Raw genomic sequence first — 19,386 nt, 5'->3', positions numbered from 1 at the left:
CCTAAATGGGCGTTTTTAAAATCAGCAAAGAGGCACAGATAAGAAGATCAGACACCAGCGAGGGAGGATAAGAAGGACAGACGCAACAACATTGTCATCCCCTATGTAGCCGGTGTATCAGAGAAACTCAGGAGGGTTTTCTCCAAGCATGACATCCCGGTGTACTTCAGACCCAGCAACACGCTCAGACAAAAACTGGTTCACCCGAAAGACAAAACTCCAAAACACAGACTTGACAATGTGGTGTTTGCTGTACAGCAGCGAGGAATGCCCAGACCTCTACATCGGAGAGACCAAACAGCCACTTCACAAGCGCATGGCACAACACAGAAGAGCCACCTCCACAGGACAAGACTCAGCTGTCCATCTGCATCTAAAGGTCAAAGGTCACTCTTTCGAGGATGCCAATGTTCACATTTTGGACAGAGAGGACAGATGGTTTGAAAGAGGAGTGAAAGAAGCTTCTATGCCCACTGTGAGCGACCATCTTTGAACAGAGGCGGTGGTTTACGACACCAACTCTCTGCCATCTATAATCCAGTTTTGAGTTCCCTCCCCAGACGCCTTAACGCCCACTCACATCCTGGGTCATCTGACCTCAGGAATTCGCATGATAAGGTGGGGCCAGGTTTCACAATGAACTCACCCGAAACTCTGGCTGATTGGGACCCACACCCAGTTTCACACCTTGGCTCAGGCGATTAGAGGATCATCAGGGGGTCCTTTTGTCCCTCTGTGGGGGGACACTCCCACTAGGTTTATATCTGGGACTCCCCACCATTGGACCTTAGAACTGAAGAAGCTTCTCGGATGAAGGTGAAACGTCTTCAAGCAACTTAAAGAAGTCCAGACGCTTTTCTTTGCAAGCTCCTTTGACTACAATGACCTGGATGACTGAGAACCTTCACAGACATACTAGTACTGTTGTGGCGCGCATTCGCGCCGTAATTCAAGGTCTGTCCACACGGTGTCAGTGCTGTGCTGAGTCCACACGGTGGTTAAATCCCCGGATGTTATTGTGGCTAGCTCCTTTAGCAAATCGGCTAGCCGCTGCGACGCCGCAGTATTCTGCCGCTACGCTCTGCCGCATCGGGGACTTTTGATCCTTTTCACTCCCCCGGCCGATAGACCCGTGTTTTTAACGTTGGTATCTTAACATCGGTCATTTATCATGATAGAAGTTGATTAAACAGGTCGTTGTTTTAAACTGTTGCGGTGATTTTTTTCCAACCGGTCCGGTGGGTTAACAATACGAAGAGCTAAAGGCTAAATTAGCAGCTAGCGTAGAGACACAGGCCCGCTTGTTTCTTCAGGTAGCTAACACAGCTAGCTTAGCGAGCTACCGCGGCTGTCATGGAAGACAAATCCTTCACTAAAGAGTTAGACCAATGGATCGAACAGCTAAACGAGTGCAAGCAGCTATCGGAAAACCAAGTCCGGACGCTCTGTGAGAAGGTAAGTTCCAAAGTTTTTGACATGATTTCCCGGCAGGCCTGGCTCAGTCCAGCGCGGCCTGTGTTGCGAAAGTGGCTCTGGCTAATTTCCGGAATAAAGGAGCGACGAGGCGGCTGTTTGCGCCCAATTTTCCTCCGCATTCTGAGTCAGAATTCCCTTTCAGGTGTGATATATATGTGTGTATTTCTATTAAATAATAATCCACACTGTGAACTGTTGTCCGACTATCGTCGACTCATTACACACGGGCCGAAAAATCGCATCTCTAGCCCAGTGCCAAGAAATAGACGCAGCCCATTTTACTGCCCGGTTATTACCTGCGCTGCTTTTTGCGCACAGGCCGGGATTCAGCCTGATTCAGCCATTCACTGTACGGGGCTTTATTCTTATTTCTCTCTTAAGGCTAATCATCTGTTAATGTGTGTCGCGATTGATCGATTAGTACCGCGCCCTTAATGTATTGATCAACCATTTGATTGCATAAACGGCAGGTTGGTTGCACCATTAAAAACGAGCCGTTTGTTCAGCCGTGTGGCGGCTCTCGTCCTCTGTCGAAGCGATTAAACCCGAAATATTCCTCGTTGCATACTTTTAGAAGTGTGCGTTGACTAAATGATCTGATCTGAAGACATTTCTATTACAGCAGCGATGTTCAGAGAAAATACCCATCAAACTGAAAATCCACGTCCGAGACAGCAGAGCGTAAAATGTCTGTAACCTGATTTATTATGCTCTCTGCATGAAGATGAATCCATTGTTGGTGCCATTTAACATCTAAATGAGGGCTGAAACCGTCTGTACTAATCAGTCATTTATTTATTTCTAGCTAATCAGCAGAGTCAGAGATGGTTTAGATGTAAAAAAATGAATAAATAAATAAAAAAAGAGACTCATAGTACAGGTTCTGGTGTCCCCGTTTTGTCTTCTTAGATTTTCAGTATAATAAAAAGATGAAAGTCTCAAAGTAAAAACTGGATAAACATGGCGTGACATTTGAAGGACAGAAGAATATAATGGAGGTATGATGAACATGGCACAGACCGGCTCATATCTGATTGATCTCCATTAGGAGATTATTGCAGTAATCTGAGGGGAAATGAAAGTATCCAGGTGGTATTGGTCAGATGGGTGAGGAGGTTTGAGCGCAGCCAGGTTCTGCCAGCTGACTTCATATGAACTAATCAATTACTGAGGGGGCTCTTATTACAGTTAATAACAGTAACATTCATGAGATGAATGAAGTTTGGCCTGTTGTAGCTACATGCTGTCATCTTTCAGCTATGAGTGAAGCTGAAGGGATGTAAAAAGTACTGATAAGTCTTTATTTTGCTCTTCCTACACATTGTTTGCAGTAAATTTGAATAAAAACCAGCAACATGTTTACGGACTTTTTCCTTAGGTGGGTACATTTTTAAAGGTTATTGATTTTATATTTCCACGTATTTAAGCTGTTGCATGATTCATTGCAGCAAGTTTTTCCTGCTCTAAATGAGCCTCACACAGCGAGTCCACGTGTAGCTGATGACTCAGTGTTGATGAGTTTACTGTGCTTAACAAAGGGCTGTGTGAGGTTTGGATATTTCTGACATTTTGACTAACAAAGATGGCGTTATTTCGAATAGAGGGAACTATAACCTGCTGTTCTGAAGGGTTCTGGTTGGAGGACACTGTTGGTACAGCATAAAAAAGATATTTAGCATTTTGCCTGGTTAGCTGTTTCCAGTATCCAGTAAAATAAATTAATAATACTTCACTTTATCAGTAAGAGAATTAAAAAAAAAACGACAGCTTAAATGTCACATGTGTATGACGTGTTTAGCTGGTCAAAAATGAGGCAGTCCCAGTCCTACCTGTGTAACCTGTGAATTCTGATGGGAAGCGGGGAAGTTTAGCTGCTGAGTGATTGATGGTTAAAACTCTAAAATAAGATCAACTTTATTTTCTCACTAATTTAAAAGAGCTGTGGGGCCTCGGAGAGCAGGTTTCCAAACAGTACAGTGCCCTCTGAGGTCATGTGGGCCTGAAATCTTAAGAAGGAAAAAACAAACAAACCAAAAACAGTCCTGTGTGTGTGACTCTGGGCACGTAGGAGTTTGATTTCACCTCCTGTCAGCTCGCCACATGATCCCCCCACTGTTTGAGCTGGGATTCCTTAAAAAAAAAAAAGAAACCCAAAGACACTCATTAAATCTGTTTCCTCTACAGGCCAAGGAGATCCTGACCAAGGAGTCCAACGTTCAGGAGGTGAGTTTTCTGAACTCATTATTGATTATTCATGGAAAAATGAAAGTCACGAGGAAAAAGAAAAGCAGAAGATAAAACCAGAGCTGATATCAAACGATTAGATTCTAATCCAAGTCAGCCGTTTATGGGTCATCGGTCCTTTATGTGTTTCAGAGTGAAGATGTGACTCGGGTGGAGCGGAGCTCAGGTTAACCTCTTACATGCATCTGTAGTTCTGTGTTAACCTGAGCTGCACTGCTCACAGAGCCACGGTACCTTTGAGAATATTTGAAGTAGGTCCAGCCCAGGGAGCCTTCTAGATAGTGGAGTTGTAAACTGTGACAGGCTCCTTTCTCCTCATAAACATCTCCAGGCTGCTCTTAAACCCCCCCCCCCCCCCCCCCCCCCATTAAAGAAGCATGAAGAAACAAGCTGTGAAATGATGGACAGGTCCCAGGTATCAGCATGTGTAGGTGAGCACCAGCCTGTTTTTAAATGAGCTCTCCACCCGCTGATGGTGTTTCTGCAGGGCACAGGTGAAGAAGGGTTCCTGTTTGTCCAAATTCTTTCTTTCATTTGTATCAAAGTGTGGAAAAGATTTGAGGAACAGACTTCAGTGTGCGGTTTGTTCCCTGTGGGGTGTTTGAGCAATCTCACACCCTGTTTACACGGCCTACAGCTGAGGCGTGGGCTCGCACACATGCCCACCGCCATGTTTTTATGGAAACGGTTTTCCCTCAAAAGCACAAAACTGATCCAAACATCCAGCCGTCGGTGAACGTCCTATTTACAGCCGCTCCTGTCAGCTGCTTGTTACTGATTCACCTGCAGTGAGGAAGGTGGAAGTGATTTGAGGAAATTGTTCCTCGTGTGTGTTCGGACTTAAAGAACTTTATAATTGATCATATTGACTTCCTGTCAACAGAGCAGTTGCCAGATCGGATCAGATTTGTCTTTTGTTTTAATGCAGTTCTTAAACATTTTTTGGTGCCTTCATTTTTTATTATTTATAAACAATAACAAAAATGAGGATTTCTGTCAGCAGCTTAGAACCTCTTTAAACGCTGAAGTAAGCAACCGCTGACGTTCTGAAGTAGTGGGTTCTTTGAGACTCAGGTGTGCTAAGAGGAACGAGTGAAAGTTACGTTTACTGTGTGTGAACACATGAAAGGGCCTGATTGATGGTGAAGAGGTAAAACTGATCCCTTTGACGTTTGGAGAAACGACCTGAAGGAAAACGCAGTCGAGAGAAATGACAGTGAAAGCTGCCTGACGACATCAGGTGTGCCGAGGTGTCGGCAGCTTTCAGTGAAACCTCCTCCTCCTCTAAAAGGAAGCTGGATCTGAACCAGAGTGTCTGATAAGACCAGTTATGATCCAGTGAGCTTATCCTGAAGAGAGCTTGATGCTGTTACAGGTGACATGAAGACGTTTCCCTCGCAGGTGTGTTGAAACCTTACGTCACTCGGTGTTGTGCCTTGGCAGTAATTGGTGCGCTCAGTGTGATGTTGCACAAACATGCCAGTGTACTCAGCACGGTGAGGCTAACGTTAGCAGTGCTAGCACCTGCAGCCATCATGTGCATGATGTGGGCCCGTTGGTCTCGTGGTTTTATGTTAGTGTGCCAGGAAACTAGAGCCCAACACATGCAGGAGTTTTAACACCAGTGTGGATATTTAGTGATATTCCAACAGATCAGCTGGGAATGTTTTTTTTTCTTCAGAAACAAATGGTAAATGGCCTGTATTTGTATAGCGCTTTTACTAGTCCCGCCTAGGGACCCCAAAGCGCTTTACACGTCCAGTCATCCACCCATTCACTCTCACATTCACACACTGGTGGAGGCAGCTACAGTTGTAGCCACAGCTGCCCTGGGGCAGACTGACAGAAGCGAGGCTGCCATATCGCGCCATCGGCCCTTCTGGCCAACACCAGTAGGCGGTAGGTGAAGTGTCTTGCCCAAGGACACAACGACCGAGACTGCCCGAGCCGGGGCTCGAACCGGCAACCTTCCGATTACAAGGCGAACTCCCAACTCTTGAGCCACGATCGCCCACCAACATAACAAATGGATGTCTCTAACATCTTTTTTGTTTCTTATTGACATGATTATATACTGACGCTGATATTGGCCCACCGATGAACTGTGCTAGCTTTACAGGAAACTGTGGTTGTAGATTAATGAAATACTGCTCAGTTTAACCACAGAGTAGTTATGTAACTGTCGAGTGCAGCAGCTGTTAAACATCTAATTGATGAGTCGCACACATTCCTGGTAATTGGTGAGCACAGGTGAGTCACCTGAAGGTCCAACAGTGTTACACCGATGATCATTTTCATCGTCTTTGTTGCTGATCTGATTCCTGCAGTTTTGATGTATTTGTGTCCAAAAGGCTAACAAACAGTAAAAACTAGAACTGACTAGAATATATCAGCCTGTTGTCATGGATACCCAGTTCAACCTTTTGAGTTGAGATCAAATTTCTGATTCAAAGATCAGGTCAGTGCATCCCAAATAAAACCCAGCATTAAATATTCACGTACTGTCGCTCAGCTCTGTGTGTGTGTGTGTGTGTGTGTGTGTGTGTGTGTGTGTGTGTGTGTGTGTTCGTTCATTTGTTATCAGCCTAAATATTGACGTTCCTCTGCTGCAGACACAAACATGAGTCATGTCAACATAAAAGCCAGGTTGTTCAGGGTTAAAGAAAATCCCTGACTTTTCCTTCAGCTTTGTATCCTAATAAAAATGTAATTTATTTAATATGACCCAACAGTTGGATCCTATTTGATCATCAGTCATCGGGGCCAGTATCTAAGAACTATATTTGTGCTTTTATCTAAAATCAGGCCTTGGAGCGGATGTTAGAGCAGGAAGATAAAAACAAAAAACGCTGGCTTCCTTTTGGCTTGGTGTAAAAAAACAAAACAAATGAGCTTCGTTGAACAGTTTCTGTGGCGCTGACCATGTGTTTGTCCCCTCAGGTGCGATGCCCGGTGACGGTGTGCGGCGATGTCCACGGTCAGTTCCACGACCTGATGGAGCTCTTTAAGATCGGAGGAAAGTCTCCCGACACCAACTACCTGTTCATGGGGGACTACGTCGACAGAGGCTACTACTCTGTGGAGACGGTCACGCTGCTCGTCACGTTAAAGGTAAACCTCTGTGTTTCTGTGTGGCGTTCACATCTGCTGCGTGAAAGCGCTCTGATGTCAGCTGATGTTCTCTGATTTTACTTCCTGTTAGGATCACAGCGCTCTCGGTGGCCACAGGCTGACAGACTGTTTGTTTGTTTTGATAAGAAGCAGACTGAACCTGTTTGCTCCGTCAGTCTGAAAGCTTCCAAAAATCATCTGCAGTTCGTCTGAACTTCAAACAAACAGATCAACATCAGCTCAGCTGAGCAGACGTTTAATCTGAGGACTGATGGTTCTGTAAAGTTTTAGAGCATCATAAACACGTTTTATAAAAACATTAAGTGGTGGCATGTGAGGGGAAATCAGCTGACTGAGGGGATGGCCAATGTTTCTGCTGCACACAGAGGAGCAGTCGGGGATAAATGTGGTCTGAACAGAAGCAACCACATGATGTGAAAATGATGTCAACTAGTTTGACTCTGATTGTGTTCACAGTACAACTGCAGGGTGTAAATCTCAAGGAAACTGATAGACTTTAATGACCTTTTTTTGTTTTCTAAGCACAACACGTGTCAGACCTCGACTCTGACGTGTGATTCTGTTAGATATCAGGTTTGTTGCAGGATTCACAGGCTGTGAGCTTTGAGTTTACAGAAACATGGTTGTTCACAGGAACACACCGGCGTGATCGGCCCTTCAGACAAAGTTATTTATACTTAAAGTTTAGTGTAATGTAGTTAAAATGATACACAGACAAATAAAAATGATGCAAAGAAACTTTATTTAGAAAATTGCATCACTGTGGTTATTGTTGTACTTGCATGTTTCACACACGTTTACCTGGTTGTTATAATTTTTTTTAACCTGTTTGAGAGAACAGCGCTGCTGCTTTAGTAGTTTACAACCTCTTTGCTTTTATTTTGAAAGTATAGTTAATGCCATCCAGCTAGCTTCCTGTCTCGAAGGTTCTTCCGGTATGTCTCGTCCTGCCGTCAGACTCCTCCCCCGGTGGGGAGCGGTGGTCCTGTTTCTGTTCTAGAGGCTGCCAGCAGAGTCACACTTTTGTCTGAGTGCTTCTTCTTTCCCGTCTTGGTATCACAGCGTGATGGTTTCCTTTAGCTAATCGTTTCTATTTTACATCATGAAGTCTGACTGAACAGTCATTAAACATGTAGCTGAGTCCCCGGGTTTAGATCGTCTTTAACGTTATTATGTATTTTTCAATTGTCGTTCAGGTTCGTTTCCAGGAGCGAATCACCATCCTGCGAGGGAACCACGAGTCTCGGCAGATCACACAGGTCTACGGCTTCTACGACGAGTGCCTGAGGAAGTACGGCAACGCTAACGTGTGGAAGTACTTCACAGACCTGTTCGACTACCTGCCGCTCACCGCGCTGGTCGACGGACAGGTAGGACGCGCCACGCCCTTTCATTGATCCCAGTTTCACTGTGATGTTTTCATCTGATCAGACCTGCAGTTAGGATGGGAATCAATAAGAATTTAGTTATTCAGATTCCATTATTAATATTACTTATCGATTTGATTCCTTATTAATTCTCTTATTGATTTTCGTTGGCTCTGCTTTGAGAGTGGCCACCGTCACTGAGCAGCATATCAGTTCATGCAGATTAATTTCATGTTGTGTGGTCAGTTATTTGTGCACGTTGGAGGTGTTTCCTGTTTGTTGTGATCAGTGTTGGGTCAATACTCAAAGTCAAGTAAAAACGTTTCTGTGCTACCAAAGTTTCCCGGCTTTCATTCAGAATGTGTTTCTGGTCAGCACCGACACTTTAAACTACTTAAACATTATAAATGTCTTCAAGCTCACACTGAGGCCTGTGGGGCACAATCAGCCACGGAGACGGTACACACATTTATGTGTGTTTGTATATGAATATTTCATACTTTGAGGCTGCCTGTTTATTTAAGGGAGATACAAAATACATTGGAATTGTACATAATATCACAGGTGATAAATTCAATAGATTTTAAGTAGATGTTTGTGCATTCTTAAAGTCTTATATGTTGAATTGAACAATGTGATGTGTTCAAAGCCTCCCAGTCAGTGCTGTTCTCCGTGCCTGTCTGACATGATGTTATCAGCACAAACACTTTAAAGGTGATTGTTTAGGACTTCAGCAATAATACAAACAGCAACGTAGGTAACAAAAAACAGTTTTATTGGGAATTAACTTAAAAAACAAACAAACCTAGTCTCCTATTTTTTGTCACACAGGAAAGAAGCATCAATATCTGATGAGAAGACTCATTTCTCTTTTTGGGTTTTTTTTTTTTGTTTTTTTTTTTAAGAACATCTCTAACAAGTTGATTTGTTCACATTTTCACATCTTAATTTTTAAGTGAAATGTGCATTTTGAGTTTACACGATGTGTATAAGGCGACCGTTTCCTTTTGCAGTATTTTTGTGTGGTGCGTTTTTCTGTCTTAACGAAAGGGGAACAAAGGTGTTTAAGTTCACCCAGGATGATTTGTTTTCATTTTCACATGGTCTTACTGAGGTGATGCGAACTGAAACATGCATTCTTTGTGTTGGGCGGTGGGGGGATGTGCTGGAAAAGCTTGAAAAGGGACCTTGAAAGTGCTTGAATTTGACCCTGAAATAGGTGTATGAACCCTGACACGGAGTCACAGTTACTGTTTAACATTATAAACCTGAGGCTACAGCTGCATACACCAACACAGATCCCTGTGCTGATGAGGACACGCGATCGTTCTTGGTGTTTAGGTATGAGGTATGAGCAGAGCTGAAACCAGCAGAGAGACTGTAAAGTGGTTGCCATGGGGATTCTACTTCAGCCTGGCTGGTCACTTTATCGCAGCGTGGTGTGGTGTTGGGATTCACTCAGCTTTAGCGTCACTCTGGGCTCTTGGCTAGCTTAGCATTAGCATGCTGTCTGACTAGCTTAGCATTAGCATGCTGTTAAAGAGCGTGTGTTAACAGTATGATGCAGGCGCTTCTGTCCTGGAGGAGTCTCCATGTTATCATTGCGTCCACGCTGGAGACGGTGCCACTATTTTCCTCCTCCAACACACAAACTGAAATCAGCTGATCGTAGCCAAGTGTGCAAGGATCTATAGGCAGGCAGACTAACAATTCAAGCACGTAGACTAGTAGAATTCCAAGAACCGGTTCTCGTATCCCATCCCTGCGTGTAAGGTTAAATCAGTGCTCCTTTTTTCAGGTATGACACTGTTTATTATCATGTTGGTTGGTAAATATTTTTGTAGCTGCATCACTGCCCCCTGCTGGTGATGCTGGCATGTTTTTAGCTGAGAGTAGAAATGTGACATTAAAAACGGTCAGCATAGATCATGATTCTGATTTTTAATCGCCTGTTTCTCGTGTCTGCGGTGTGTCCGCCTCTTAAACATTTACCCTATTGTCTGTTTTTCAGCCACATCCTGTCAGTTTTATTTGGGTTTTTCTTTCTTCATGAGTGAATATTTGAGCGTCCACACACTCCCGCCTGAGTTTAAAGCTGAATAAAGATGTTTTTAACTGTTTGTTGGTGAATCTGTTTGTTAATTATTTAACTGGAGGTTTTCTTGTTCTTTGTTTCAGATCTTCTGTCTCCACGGAGGCTTGTCTCCTTCCATAGACACTCTGGATCACATACGAGCTCTGGACCGCCTGCAAGAAGTTCCACATGAGGTACACACACACACTCCTCGTGCCTATGGTAGGACAACTTTTCTCTGTGCCCCTGGTACACTGCGCAGAAACACCTTGCCCCACACACATACACACAGAGGAGGTCAGCTTTCAGATTGTCAGGGATGGAAACAGAAATACTTTTTAAACAAAAGCCCGTCGGTTGTTTGAGAGACGGCCTCTGTGGAGCTTTTATTTTCACACTGATCCACGTTTGGCACCACATGGTGATAAATACGCAGAACAAACGCGTCGGTCGGCTCGATGCTGACACTCATTCGTGAGCTGCAGAGGAGCCAGAGCCGAGGCTTAGACCTGATTGTGTCATTAAAAACTACAGACACAGCTCATCTGTTCACATGTAGTAATTTTACTGCTTTATGTACAAAATTGTCACCAAAGCAAGAACAGGAGAGCAGTTTATTAAAAGAATCAGTGCTCTGCAACACCACTCAAACCTTCAATAACGTCTGGTGTCCATCATGAGTTTCTGCGTACAGTGCAGTTACGATCTGTGCTTCTAGTTTAAACTCGAAGCATCATTTATCAGGTTTATATTTAAGATTCTGAACTGTGCAGTTTACCTGAGCTGTTTGCTTCTGTTTCAGGGCCCGATGTGTGACCTGCTGTGGTCGGACCCCGATGACCGCGGCGGGTGGGGGATCTCTCCCCGAGGTGCCGGCTACACCTTCGGTCAGGACATCTCTGAAACCTTCAATCATGCCAACGGACTCACTCTGGTGTCTCGTGCCCATCAGCTGGTCATGGAGGTAAAACGATGACTTTTGGACGCTTTTTCACAGCACGGGGTCACTTTTATGTGAAAATATTGTGCTGTTTAACCAAAGAATGAGTTTGAATATTTGTTTATACAAAATCTCCTCGGGGGTTCACTTAAAAAAACAAACAAATCTGGCTTTTCAGGTAAAAGAAGGAAATCCAACCTGTTTATACGCAGAGATGATGATTCAGATTAGAAAGAAAAAAACAAAACACTTTATTGTGGGTCAGGTGACCTCGTTATCCTGGTCAGGTGACCTGTTTGTCCTCTGATGTCATGATGATGAGCTTCAGAAACCCACGCTGCTGCAGGTTTGTCGTGATGAACGTCACGTGTTCTGTTATTTTTATGTTAAACCTGGCACACGTGTTCACACAGCCAGTGGACTGAAGGGTCCTATAAAAATCCTCTGGTTTCCATGGCAACAACATGAAGTTGGAGCAGGCTCCTCATCTCCTCTCTGGTGTCCCAGTTTCACTCCCACGGAAGTTCAGTTCACTGTTCAGAAGATTCGCCAAGCAGCTGCACGAACTTCATCTGCAGCTGAAGGAAAGCTCCGATCACAGGCGGCCGAGGACGCGCCGCGCCCACAGATGAACCCTCAGCTCGTCCCGACAGAGCGGTCACCCTCGCTGGTTCCATCAGAGCAGGTCGAGCTGAGAGTTCCTGGTTTGACCGTTATTCTCACTGGAAATGTTAAAAGTTCTCGTCAGTTTTCCTGAACTGATCTGCGAGAGCTGTTCCTGTTGATGTTAGCACGCCATTCAGTTCACGGTTAACTTGACAATTTCATGTGTCTGAAGTGAAATACGACTTTGCAGCCCTTTTTTTTTTTTTTCTCACAGACGATTTTGTCCTTCAGAGTAAAATATCTCTGCTTCTCTGTGCTGATTGGTCGGTTAAAGACTGGCTGATTCTCACTCAAAAACATTTCACGACCGCAGCGGTGAAACGTCAAAAACAAAGAAATGAAACTTGTTCTTGAGCCCATGGAGCCCTGCTCGTTCAGCTCAGTAGCGCCCCCTGTTGATCAGAGGTGTCCCAGTGTAACTGACATGTTTGTTCCTGCAGGGCTACAACTGGGGCCATGACAAGAACGTGGTGACCATCTTCAGTGCTCCAAACTACTGCTACCGCTGTGGAAACCAGGCGGCCATCATGGAACTGGACGACACTCTGAAATATTCTTTGTAAGTACGAAGAATGCGTTCACATCATATGAGAGGCCGAACGGTGCTGAGGTTAAATATGAATAGATCCATGTAAAATACATGAAGTGAGCCGTGTGGGGACACTGAGGGTTGGACACACTAAACATCACGAATCCCCAGATTCCTTTTTTAATGTTTCTCTTCTTTCATATAAGTTTAGCATGAACACTCAAACTGTGCTTCTGCGTAACGTTGAGTCAGAAACATCAGAGCACACATTCAGTTTCATTCATGGAAACACTGACAGCTGCCAGCAGGGGGCGACTCCTGAAGGTTGACATGAGCTGAGCTCAGTAAACTACCTGATGAGTTTTTGGTCTGAATAAAATGTAGTTATTCTGGAAGTTTTGGTCCTGTTACAGTTGAAACATCCAGAAAGGGGGAGGGCTTAGGGGCGGGGCTTCATTGTGACAGACAAGCAGCCCCACGGCTCGCTCCTTAACATCTTTTTAAAACGCCAGGTCAAGGCTTTACATCACTCTGACCATCTTTTATGTACAGTCTAGGACTCTCATCCACTAAAATTACATAACTGTCTTTGTTACCATGGATACAGAAGCTAAGGTTTAACTGATCTAACCTCACTCGACTTAAAGGAAGTCATCACTAACGAGGTTTCTTCTGTCTCCTCAGCCTTCAGTTTGACCCCGCCCCTCGCCGCGGTGAGCCCCATGTGACCAGACGCACTCCCGACTACTTCCTGTGAATGTCCGAAGCATCCCCGTCCATCATCCACGAAGCTCCACCCACCCCTCCCCACCCCACCTCCACCCCAGTCATTTTGGATGGAAAGACCATTCTAATCCTTCTTCTGATAATGATGATGATGATGATGAATAGAGACAAACGATTGGCTGAATCCAGATTTTAAAGAGGGCGCCCCCTACAGTCGTGTTTTCAGTATGCTGTCTTTAATGCTGTGCTGCAGAAACATGTAAACTCTGATCTGTTCTTCTTTTTGTTTCTTACATGTTTGAAATCGAGAGAATAAAACTACCAACGTGGACCAAATGTGCCATAATTCTGCTCCTTTACCACATGTACAACGCAAACGCAGGCTTCCTCCTTCTTCCTCTTCTGTTTCCTTTCTCTTTTTTTAAAGACCACAGCACTAAAACAGACCTGACGTCATCGCCAACACCACACGTCTCCTGGCATACCTGCTTTTTTTTTTTTTTTTTTTTCTGTTGCGAAATAATTTTAAAAACTGATTTAAGTTTGCTTCTAGTAGTACAGCTGTGAGTTTTAGCTGTCCGGGCTGCAGCCGGTGGTCATCTCAGCAAGTATATTACTGTAATTTGAATAAAGACAACAGACGTATGAAATAAAATGTCCTATTGATGAACTTCCTCTGTGAGTCGACCTCGTTCTTCTCCTGCTTTACCTGGAGGTTCGAACTTTGTCCTGCAGTTCTGTTGTGTTCTGAGCACGCTCAGAACACATGTTCAGCTTGTTACTTAAGCCCAGGGGTGGGCAACTCCAGCCCTCAAGGGTCTGTGTCCTGCAGGTTTTAGGTCTCACCCTGGGCCAACACACCTGAATCAAATGATTCATTATCAGGCCTCTGGAGGTGATTTAGCCATTTAAATCAGCTGTGTTGGATCAAGGACACATCTAAAACCTGCAGGACACCGGCCCTCGAGGCCTGGAGTTTGACACCTGTGCTCTAAGGTCAAGTCTGAGAATGCTGGCAGGAAATGTATATATTTTTTATTTACATATTTTAATGCAGAGATTCAGAAGGAAATCTGAAATGTTTAAAAGTGTTAAATGAGACTACTTTGTACTTTGCAGGATGTTTTTATTTGTTTTGATGAAAGACTAACATCACAGTGCTGAGCAGCCTGTAGCTTCACACCTGCATCTACTGCTGGAAACTATAACCGGAGCTCACCGGCAAGTATCAGTGACGTCACGTAAAGTGAATCACAGCTGTTCTGAAATCAGGCGATGAACATGAAATGGCTGATGTGTTGTAGAAATCAGCAGGAACTTTTTCTTTAAATGATTTCTGCAGAGCGAGTTTTACAACCGAGAATTAGAAAAAGCCTTAAAGACAAATTTGATAGTGATCATTTATTTTTGAATTTATGGTAAAAGTTTAAAAAGTTTTTTCCACTTTTTGCTATTTTTATGCAACTGAACAACCATCGTTTCTCCATCTTTTGCAGGAAAATGCGAATAGATACATGGAAATGCTGTGAGCTGCAGAGCTCACAGCACAAACTTCTCCGGGCTTCCTGAAGCTCTTCTTTGGATGTTTCTGCCTTTGTGGATGATGAGCAGATGTTTCCAGATGTTACTGTTTATGATATCAAACTTTGGTGAAAATCAACGACTGTAAAAAAGACACGTTTTCAACTGAAAATGACTTCCGCATCAGCGTTACATCAAATATCGCGAGAGTTGGAGCGATATTTGCTCGACACCGTCCATGTTAGCTTCCTGGAGTGGTTCGCGGCTGTTTGATGGAGGCGCGCGGGTCTGAGGTGTGGAGGTGGGCTAGAGTCATCACCTGTCAGCTCGGAGAGGCCCGCCGGTAAAATACCGGCTCTGCTAACCGGTCAGCCCGCTAGCTAACGTGAGCTAGCAGCAGAGGCTAAAAACATTAGCCCCCGGTGCTCGAGGGAAGTTTGGTACCTGAGCGCGAGCTGAGCCCGAGTTTACTTTAAAGCCGCAAAGTTCAAAGGTCACGGAGTCGGTAAAGATTTGTTTGAATGTGACATTTCGCTCGGGATGCTGTGTAGTGTGAATGCTTCTGTCAGCGTGTGTAGAAACGTGAACTCCGGAGCATGCGCAGTATAATTTCTGCTGAGCATTTTTAACAGTTAATCCATTCACCACTTGATGACGTTAACGGGCTGTCGGTCTGAATGAAACGTGCTTCATGTCTGCCTGGACTGACGTCACACAGAGGAAGATGATGATGGTGAGGAGGAGGGTGTTGCAGCCGGTCCCCTGACCCCGTCCGCCTGTATGGAGGATGTAGTCCTGCACTATCAGCCTGGATCAGCTGATGAGCTCGGCTCGCTGTTGGAGACCACGCAGAAGCTCCTGGAGCTGTTCCCTCTCCGTGCTCCTCCGGCCTTCACGCCGTGGTTCCCCACGCTCACCGGAGACCGCCGTCTGCCCATCAGACCTGCGAGACCAGCTCCCGTCATCACGTGTTTGGATGATTCACCAGCAGCAGAGGTGAGACCCAGAGATGGTGACCCAGAAACCCACTGCGATCTCCACCCTGTGTCTCCTGACAACAGACCTGAGAAGCAGCCACACAAGGACAAAGATGGTGCCCTTGGCACCGGCTCGGAGGTCAGGCGGAGCAGGTGGAGCGTCTTCACGCAGAGAGGCGTCCTGCAGCAGAGCTCGCAGGCGCTGTCCAGACAGTTTCACCACGCCGTCTCCGTCCACGGGCTCCACCTCCGCCAGAGGGCCAAGTGGGTGATCGGTGAGCTGAACTGCGGAGCAGCGAGAGACATCGAGGAGGTCGGTGGAATGTTGTAGAAACTGTGAAGCTTTACAATGTTTTAAAATTTTGTTTGAAGGCTGATGAAGATGTTAAAAGTGAGGAAAAACCACAGACTGGAGCCAGACGTGAGACGGTGGAGTGCACACAGACACACACACCTGCTAATCAGTGCTCAGTAACATTCACTCAAAATGTCACTGAGTAAAACTCAGCCAGCCTTCCTGGGGTCAGTGCACTGACCTCACAGCAGCCATGTTATTGGTCACATGATGTCATTAAGCAAACAAACACATTGCAGAGGCCCAGTTCAGGTGAAGCTAGCAGACGGCTAGGAGCTAGATCCAGCTGTCAGTCAAAGAGGCCACGCCCCCAATTCAATTCAAATTCTTTATTGTCCCACAAGGGGAGATGAGTTTAGCAGCAGGGAACATAAAAGTAAACAAAACAATAATATAAAATAATAAAATGTCTTACTAGAACAGGTCCGTTATTAAAGCGTCGTCCCCTCTACAGCTGTTGTGAAGGAGGAAATTATCCACAGAGACCAGTTTGTTTATCAGGCTGGAAACACACTGTGAAGTTTTAACATGGGAGTCTATGGGGACTGACTCACTGCTGCCCCTGCTGGGTGTTAGAGGAACTGCAGGAGGTTGATGTTTGTGTTTACAGGTGGTTTTGAGTAGAAGCGCAGTGTAACGAGAACTCCTCGACTCTTCCTCAGAGACGTTTCTTTAATGATGGCGGCGCCGTGACTTTACACTCGCTGTATTGGTTGTTACGTGTGCTACTGTGACATCATTACAGCCTTGTGACCACTTCCTGGTGCCTGAGGTGCTGGACTCATTGCAGTCTTCCTCTGAACAGTGGGAGCAGTCGTTTCCGTCTGAAACATCTGTGAATCTGCAGCTGTGACATCACATCTGCTGCACCTGCGCTCACAGCACGCACGGGAAACTTCACACATGTACGAATGCTGGCGGCGGCGATTGATAAATCGCCACGAGTCCGAGTACTTCTCTCCCATTCTTGCTGGTCAGACAGCTTCTAGGTGCATCACTGCCACCTTCAGCCATAACAATGAGTTACAAAAACAACCAAACACAAACTTTAATAATCAGTGACTGTGGAATATTTAATCTGGACCATTCGTGGTAATCACCAGGTGTGAGTGTCACACACACGTTAAAGATTAGAACGAAGCCACAGAAATAAAACTTTATTTGCTCGTCAAAGTTAATAATTTGTTGTCTCTCAGAGAAAAATGCTAAAGATTCGCAGCTTCCAGGTTTCCCACCGACGTCTCGCGATGACGAGTGTGTGAGTCAGACATGCTTAGAAACTGCATCTCTGATCATCTTCACGCTTTAACTGTTAAAGCGGGCACGAGGACTGTGAGTCTGCTGCTGGTTAAATGTTACCTGTGGACGGCGCCAGCGTGTGCGTTTTTCCTGCGTGCTGTGTCTGCTGATCCTTATCTGAGTGTCCGACCTTCACCTCGTTTCCACAGCTCGTCACATTTTAAACGTCCCACAGAAATAAGTCTGCTCAGCTGTTTGATGTTGTCACACTGTTTACGTGGAGTTTGCTCCTCCTCCCCGCAGGTGTGGCGGACTCTGAGCCGCTCGGCGCGAACTTCCTGCCTGCCGTCGTGTAATGCCAACATCCAGCGCGAGCGCGGCGAGATCTGGGTGTTCTGCGACGTGCTGCACTCCGAGCAGGTGGGGCGCTTCCTGAAGGAGGAGCTGCGGCTGTCGGGGAGGATCGGCCTGTCGGTGCACCGGCTAGGAAACGTCTTCAGCATGTAGAGCGCCCCCTGCTGCACTTGCTTGGGTTTCTGCAGACGTCGCAGCTTAGACGGAGGCTGCAGTGACATCGGGGGCGGCTTCGGTCTTATTCTTTGTCACTGTGGTTTAACCTGCAGCTCGGCCCGGCCGGCATCAGTGTCACAGTGTGAGTCCTGACAAACACCAGTCGGATAATAATCAGCACAATAAAAGTGATAAAAGGAAGCAACAGTGAAACGATCAGACCCACTCAGGGAGACGCGCTGTGTTACAGGAAGCTTTCTGCCATAGTTAACAGTCTTGTTTTAGAGATGCAGACATAATCCAGCTGATGTTTATCAGCTGTTCACATCAGGTTGTAGCTGGAAACTGTTGATGAAGACGAAGATGCTCCAAGAAAAACCAAGTTAACATTCTGCTCTGTCTTCAAATAAACCAGAGTCCATTAACAAAAACCTCACAGAGCACATTAAAAAGAACAGTTAGTGTTACAGAGTGCACGCTCAGAGCGAGGCTGTGTGATAGTGAATGAAATATGCTCATCAAACAGCAAATCCACGCCGCCATTTATCCACTGTTCAGGCTTTCTCTGAAGTAAACAGGGTGAATATTCATCAAGTTTTCTGCCATACTGGCTTTATGAGCAGATCAAACCCAGTTTCCAGCAGTAAGCCTGACCTGTGTGAAACAGTAATATGTGATCAGCTGTTGCAGCTGTGCACTGTTACCTCTCAGCGCTGCTCTGCGTCCACACAGGATGTAAAAATATATCTAAGTTAAGCTAAAACTGTTTTTCCTCTTCATCAAATGCTTCAAGGGCAGAAATCATATTTTATTCAAATCTACTGAACTATTCATGAGCTGGGGGGAGTGGGGGGGGTGCTCCAGTTGGATTGTGTGTTGTGTCTGTGTGTGTGTTTGTGTGTGTGTTTGTAAAGTGTTTTCATACTGATGTTTGTCATCCTTCTCTGATGCCAATAAAGCTTTTTTAATATTTGTAATAAGTGTCTGGAGTTGCTGCATGTGATGTGACTGTTCTGGAAAAGCTGCAGCAGTCACATGATGCTGGAGTCACACACACACACACACACACCCCGAGCAGCCTGAATGAATGAGTGCAGCATGAATACAGTACAACCCCCATCCCTCTCACACGCACTCTTTTGTTGCTGTGGGCTCTCTGCACACTGCGTTAAAAAACAAAATCTGGGTTACCGGATGTGACGTAAGCCCCCAGCCCCCGTTTTCAGCTTTAATCGCTTGTCAGATCTTGAATCCGTGTTTCTGGCTTATTAACGCCTCAAATATATGATGCAATAATAAAGGAAACGCAGAATACGTGACTATCTTCGGTTTGCTAAACGTCTCACCTGCTTGAAATTTCCACTATTGATTTTTAAGCACGTTCGTATCCTCAGGTTTATTGTGAAAGACATTCGGAAATGTAACATTTTGATCGCTTGTTTTATTTAAAAGAAACACACATATTTGTTTCATTAAGCAGAAAATAAATAACTTTAACATTTAGATTTTGGATTCTGATAAACACTATTATCCTGAAAACAAAGCATTTACGGTTAAATCGAACTTTTATGCCGATGCTTCGCGCTGTAAAATTAAAAATCCCTTTTATTTTGAAAGCCCGTACCGGAAC

The 19,386-nt window shown here is 45.1% G+C and overlaps 2 protein-coding genes across 2 annotated transcripts; both read left to right on the top strand.

Moving 5' to 3' along the window:
* Window positions 1-1,015: 1,015 nt before the first annotated feature.
* Window positions 1,016-13,490, top strand: LOC102789777 (serine/threonine-protein phosphatase 2A catalytic subunit beta isoform). Its single transcript, XM_006808454.3, has 8 exons — window positions 1,016-1,455; window positions 3,661-3,699; window positions 6,661-6,831; window positions 8,049-8,222; window positions 10,398-10,487; window positions 11,096-11,257; window positions 12,340-12,458; window positions 13,113-13,490. The coding sequence occupies exons 1-8, from the start codon at window positions 1,354-1,356 to the stop codon at window positions 13,183-13,185; spliced, it is 930 nt and encodes a 309-aa protein (XP_006808517.1). The 5' UTR covers window positions 1,016-1,353; the 3' UTR covers window positions 13,186-13,490.
* Window positions 13,491-14,751: 1,261 nt separating this feature from the next.
* shld3 (shieldin complex subunit 3) lies at window positions 14,752-18,730 on the top strand. Its single transcript, XM_006808455.3, has 2 exons — window positions 14,752-15,965; window positions 17,550-18,730. Exons 1-2 carry the CDS (start codon window positions 15,456-15,458, stop codon window positions 17,751-17,753), a joined length of 714 nt encoding a protein of 237 aa, XP_006808518.2. The 5' UTR covers window positions 14,752-15,455; the 3' UTR covers window positions 17,754-18,730.
* Window positions 18,731-19,386: the final 656 nt, after the last annotated feature.

The sequence above is a fragment of the Neolamprologus brichardi genome, chromosome 12 (assembly GCF_056152115.1).
Source record: "Neolamprologus brichardi isolate AB-2024 chromosome 12, ASM5615211v1, whole genome shotgun sequence".
Taxonomy (NCBI): domain Eukaryota; kingdom Metazoa; phylum Chordata; class Actinopteri; order Cichliformes; family Cichlidae; genus Neolamprologus; species Neolamprologus brichardi.
This window is presented reverse-complemented; position numbering and strand designations above follow the sequence as displayed.

Excerpts from the sequence above, each read along its gene's own strand:
- LOC102789777 (XM_006808454.3), top strand. The coding sequence starts at position 1,354 with ATGGAAGACAAATCCTTCACTAAAGAGTTAGACCAATGGATCGAACAG. Across the intron at positions 8,223-10,397 it reads CCGCGCTGGTCGACGGACAG|ATCTTCTGTCTCCACGGAGG; the intron begins GTAGGACGCGCC and ends TCTTTGTTTCAG. Across the intron at positions 10,488-11,095 it reads TGCAAGAAGTTCCACATGAG|GGCCCGATGTGTGACCTGCT; the intron begins GTACACACACAC and ends CTTCTGTTTCAG.
- shld3 (XM_006808455.3), top strand. The coding sequence starts at position 15,456 with ATGGAGGATGTAGTCCTGCACTATCAGCCTGGATCAGCTGATGAGCTC. Across the intron at positions 15,966-17,549 it reads CAGCGAGAGACATCGAGGAG|GTGTGGCGGACTCTGAGCCG; the intron begins GTCGGTGGAATG and ends TCCTCCCCGCAG.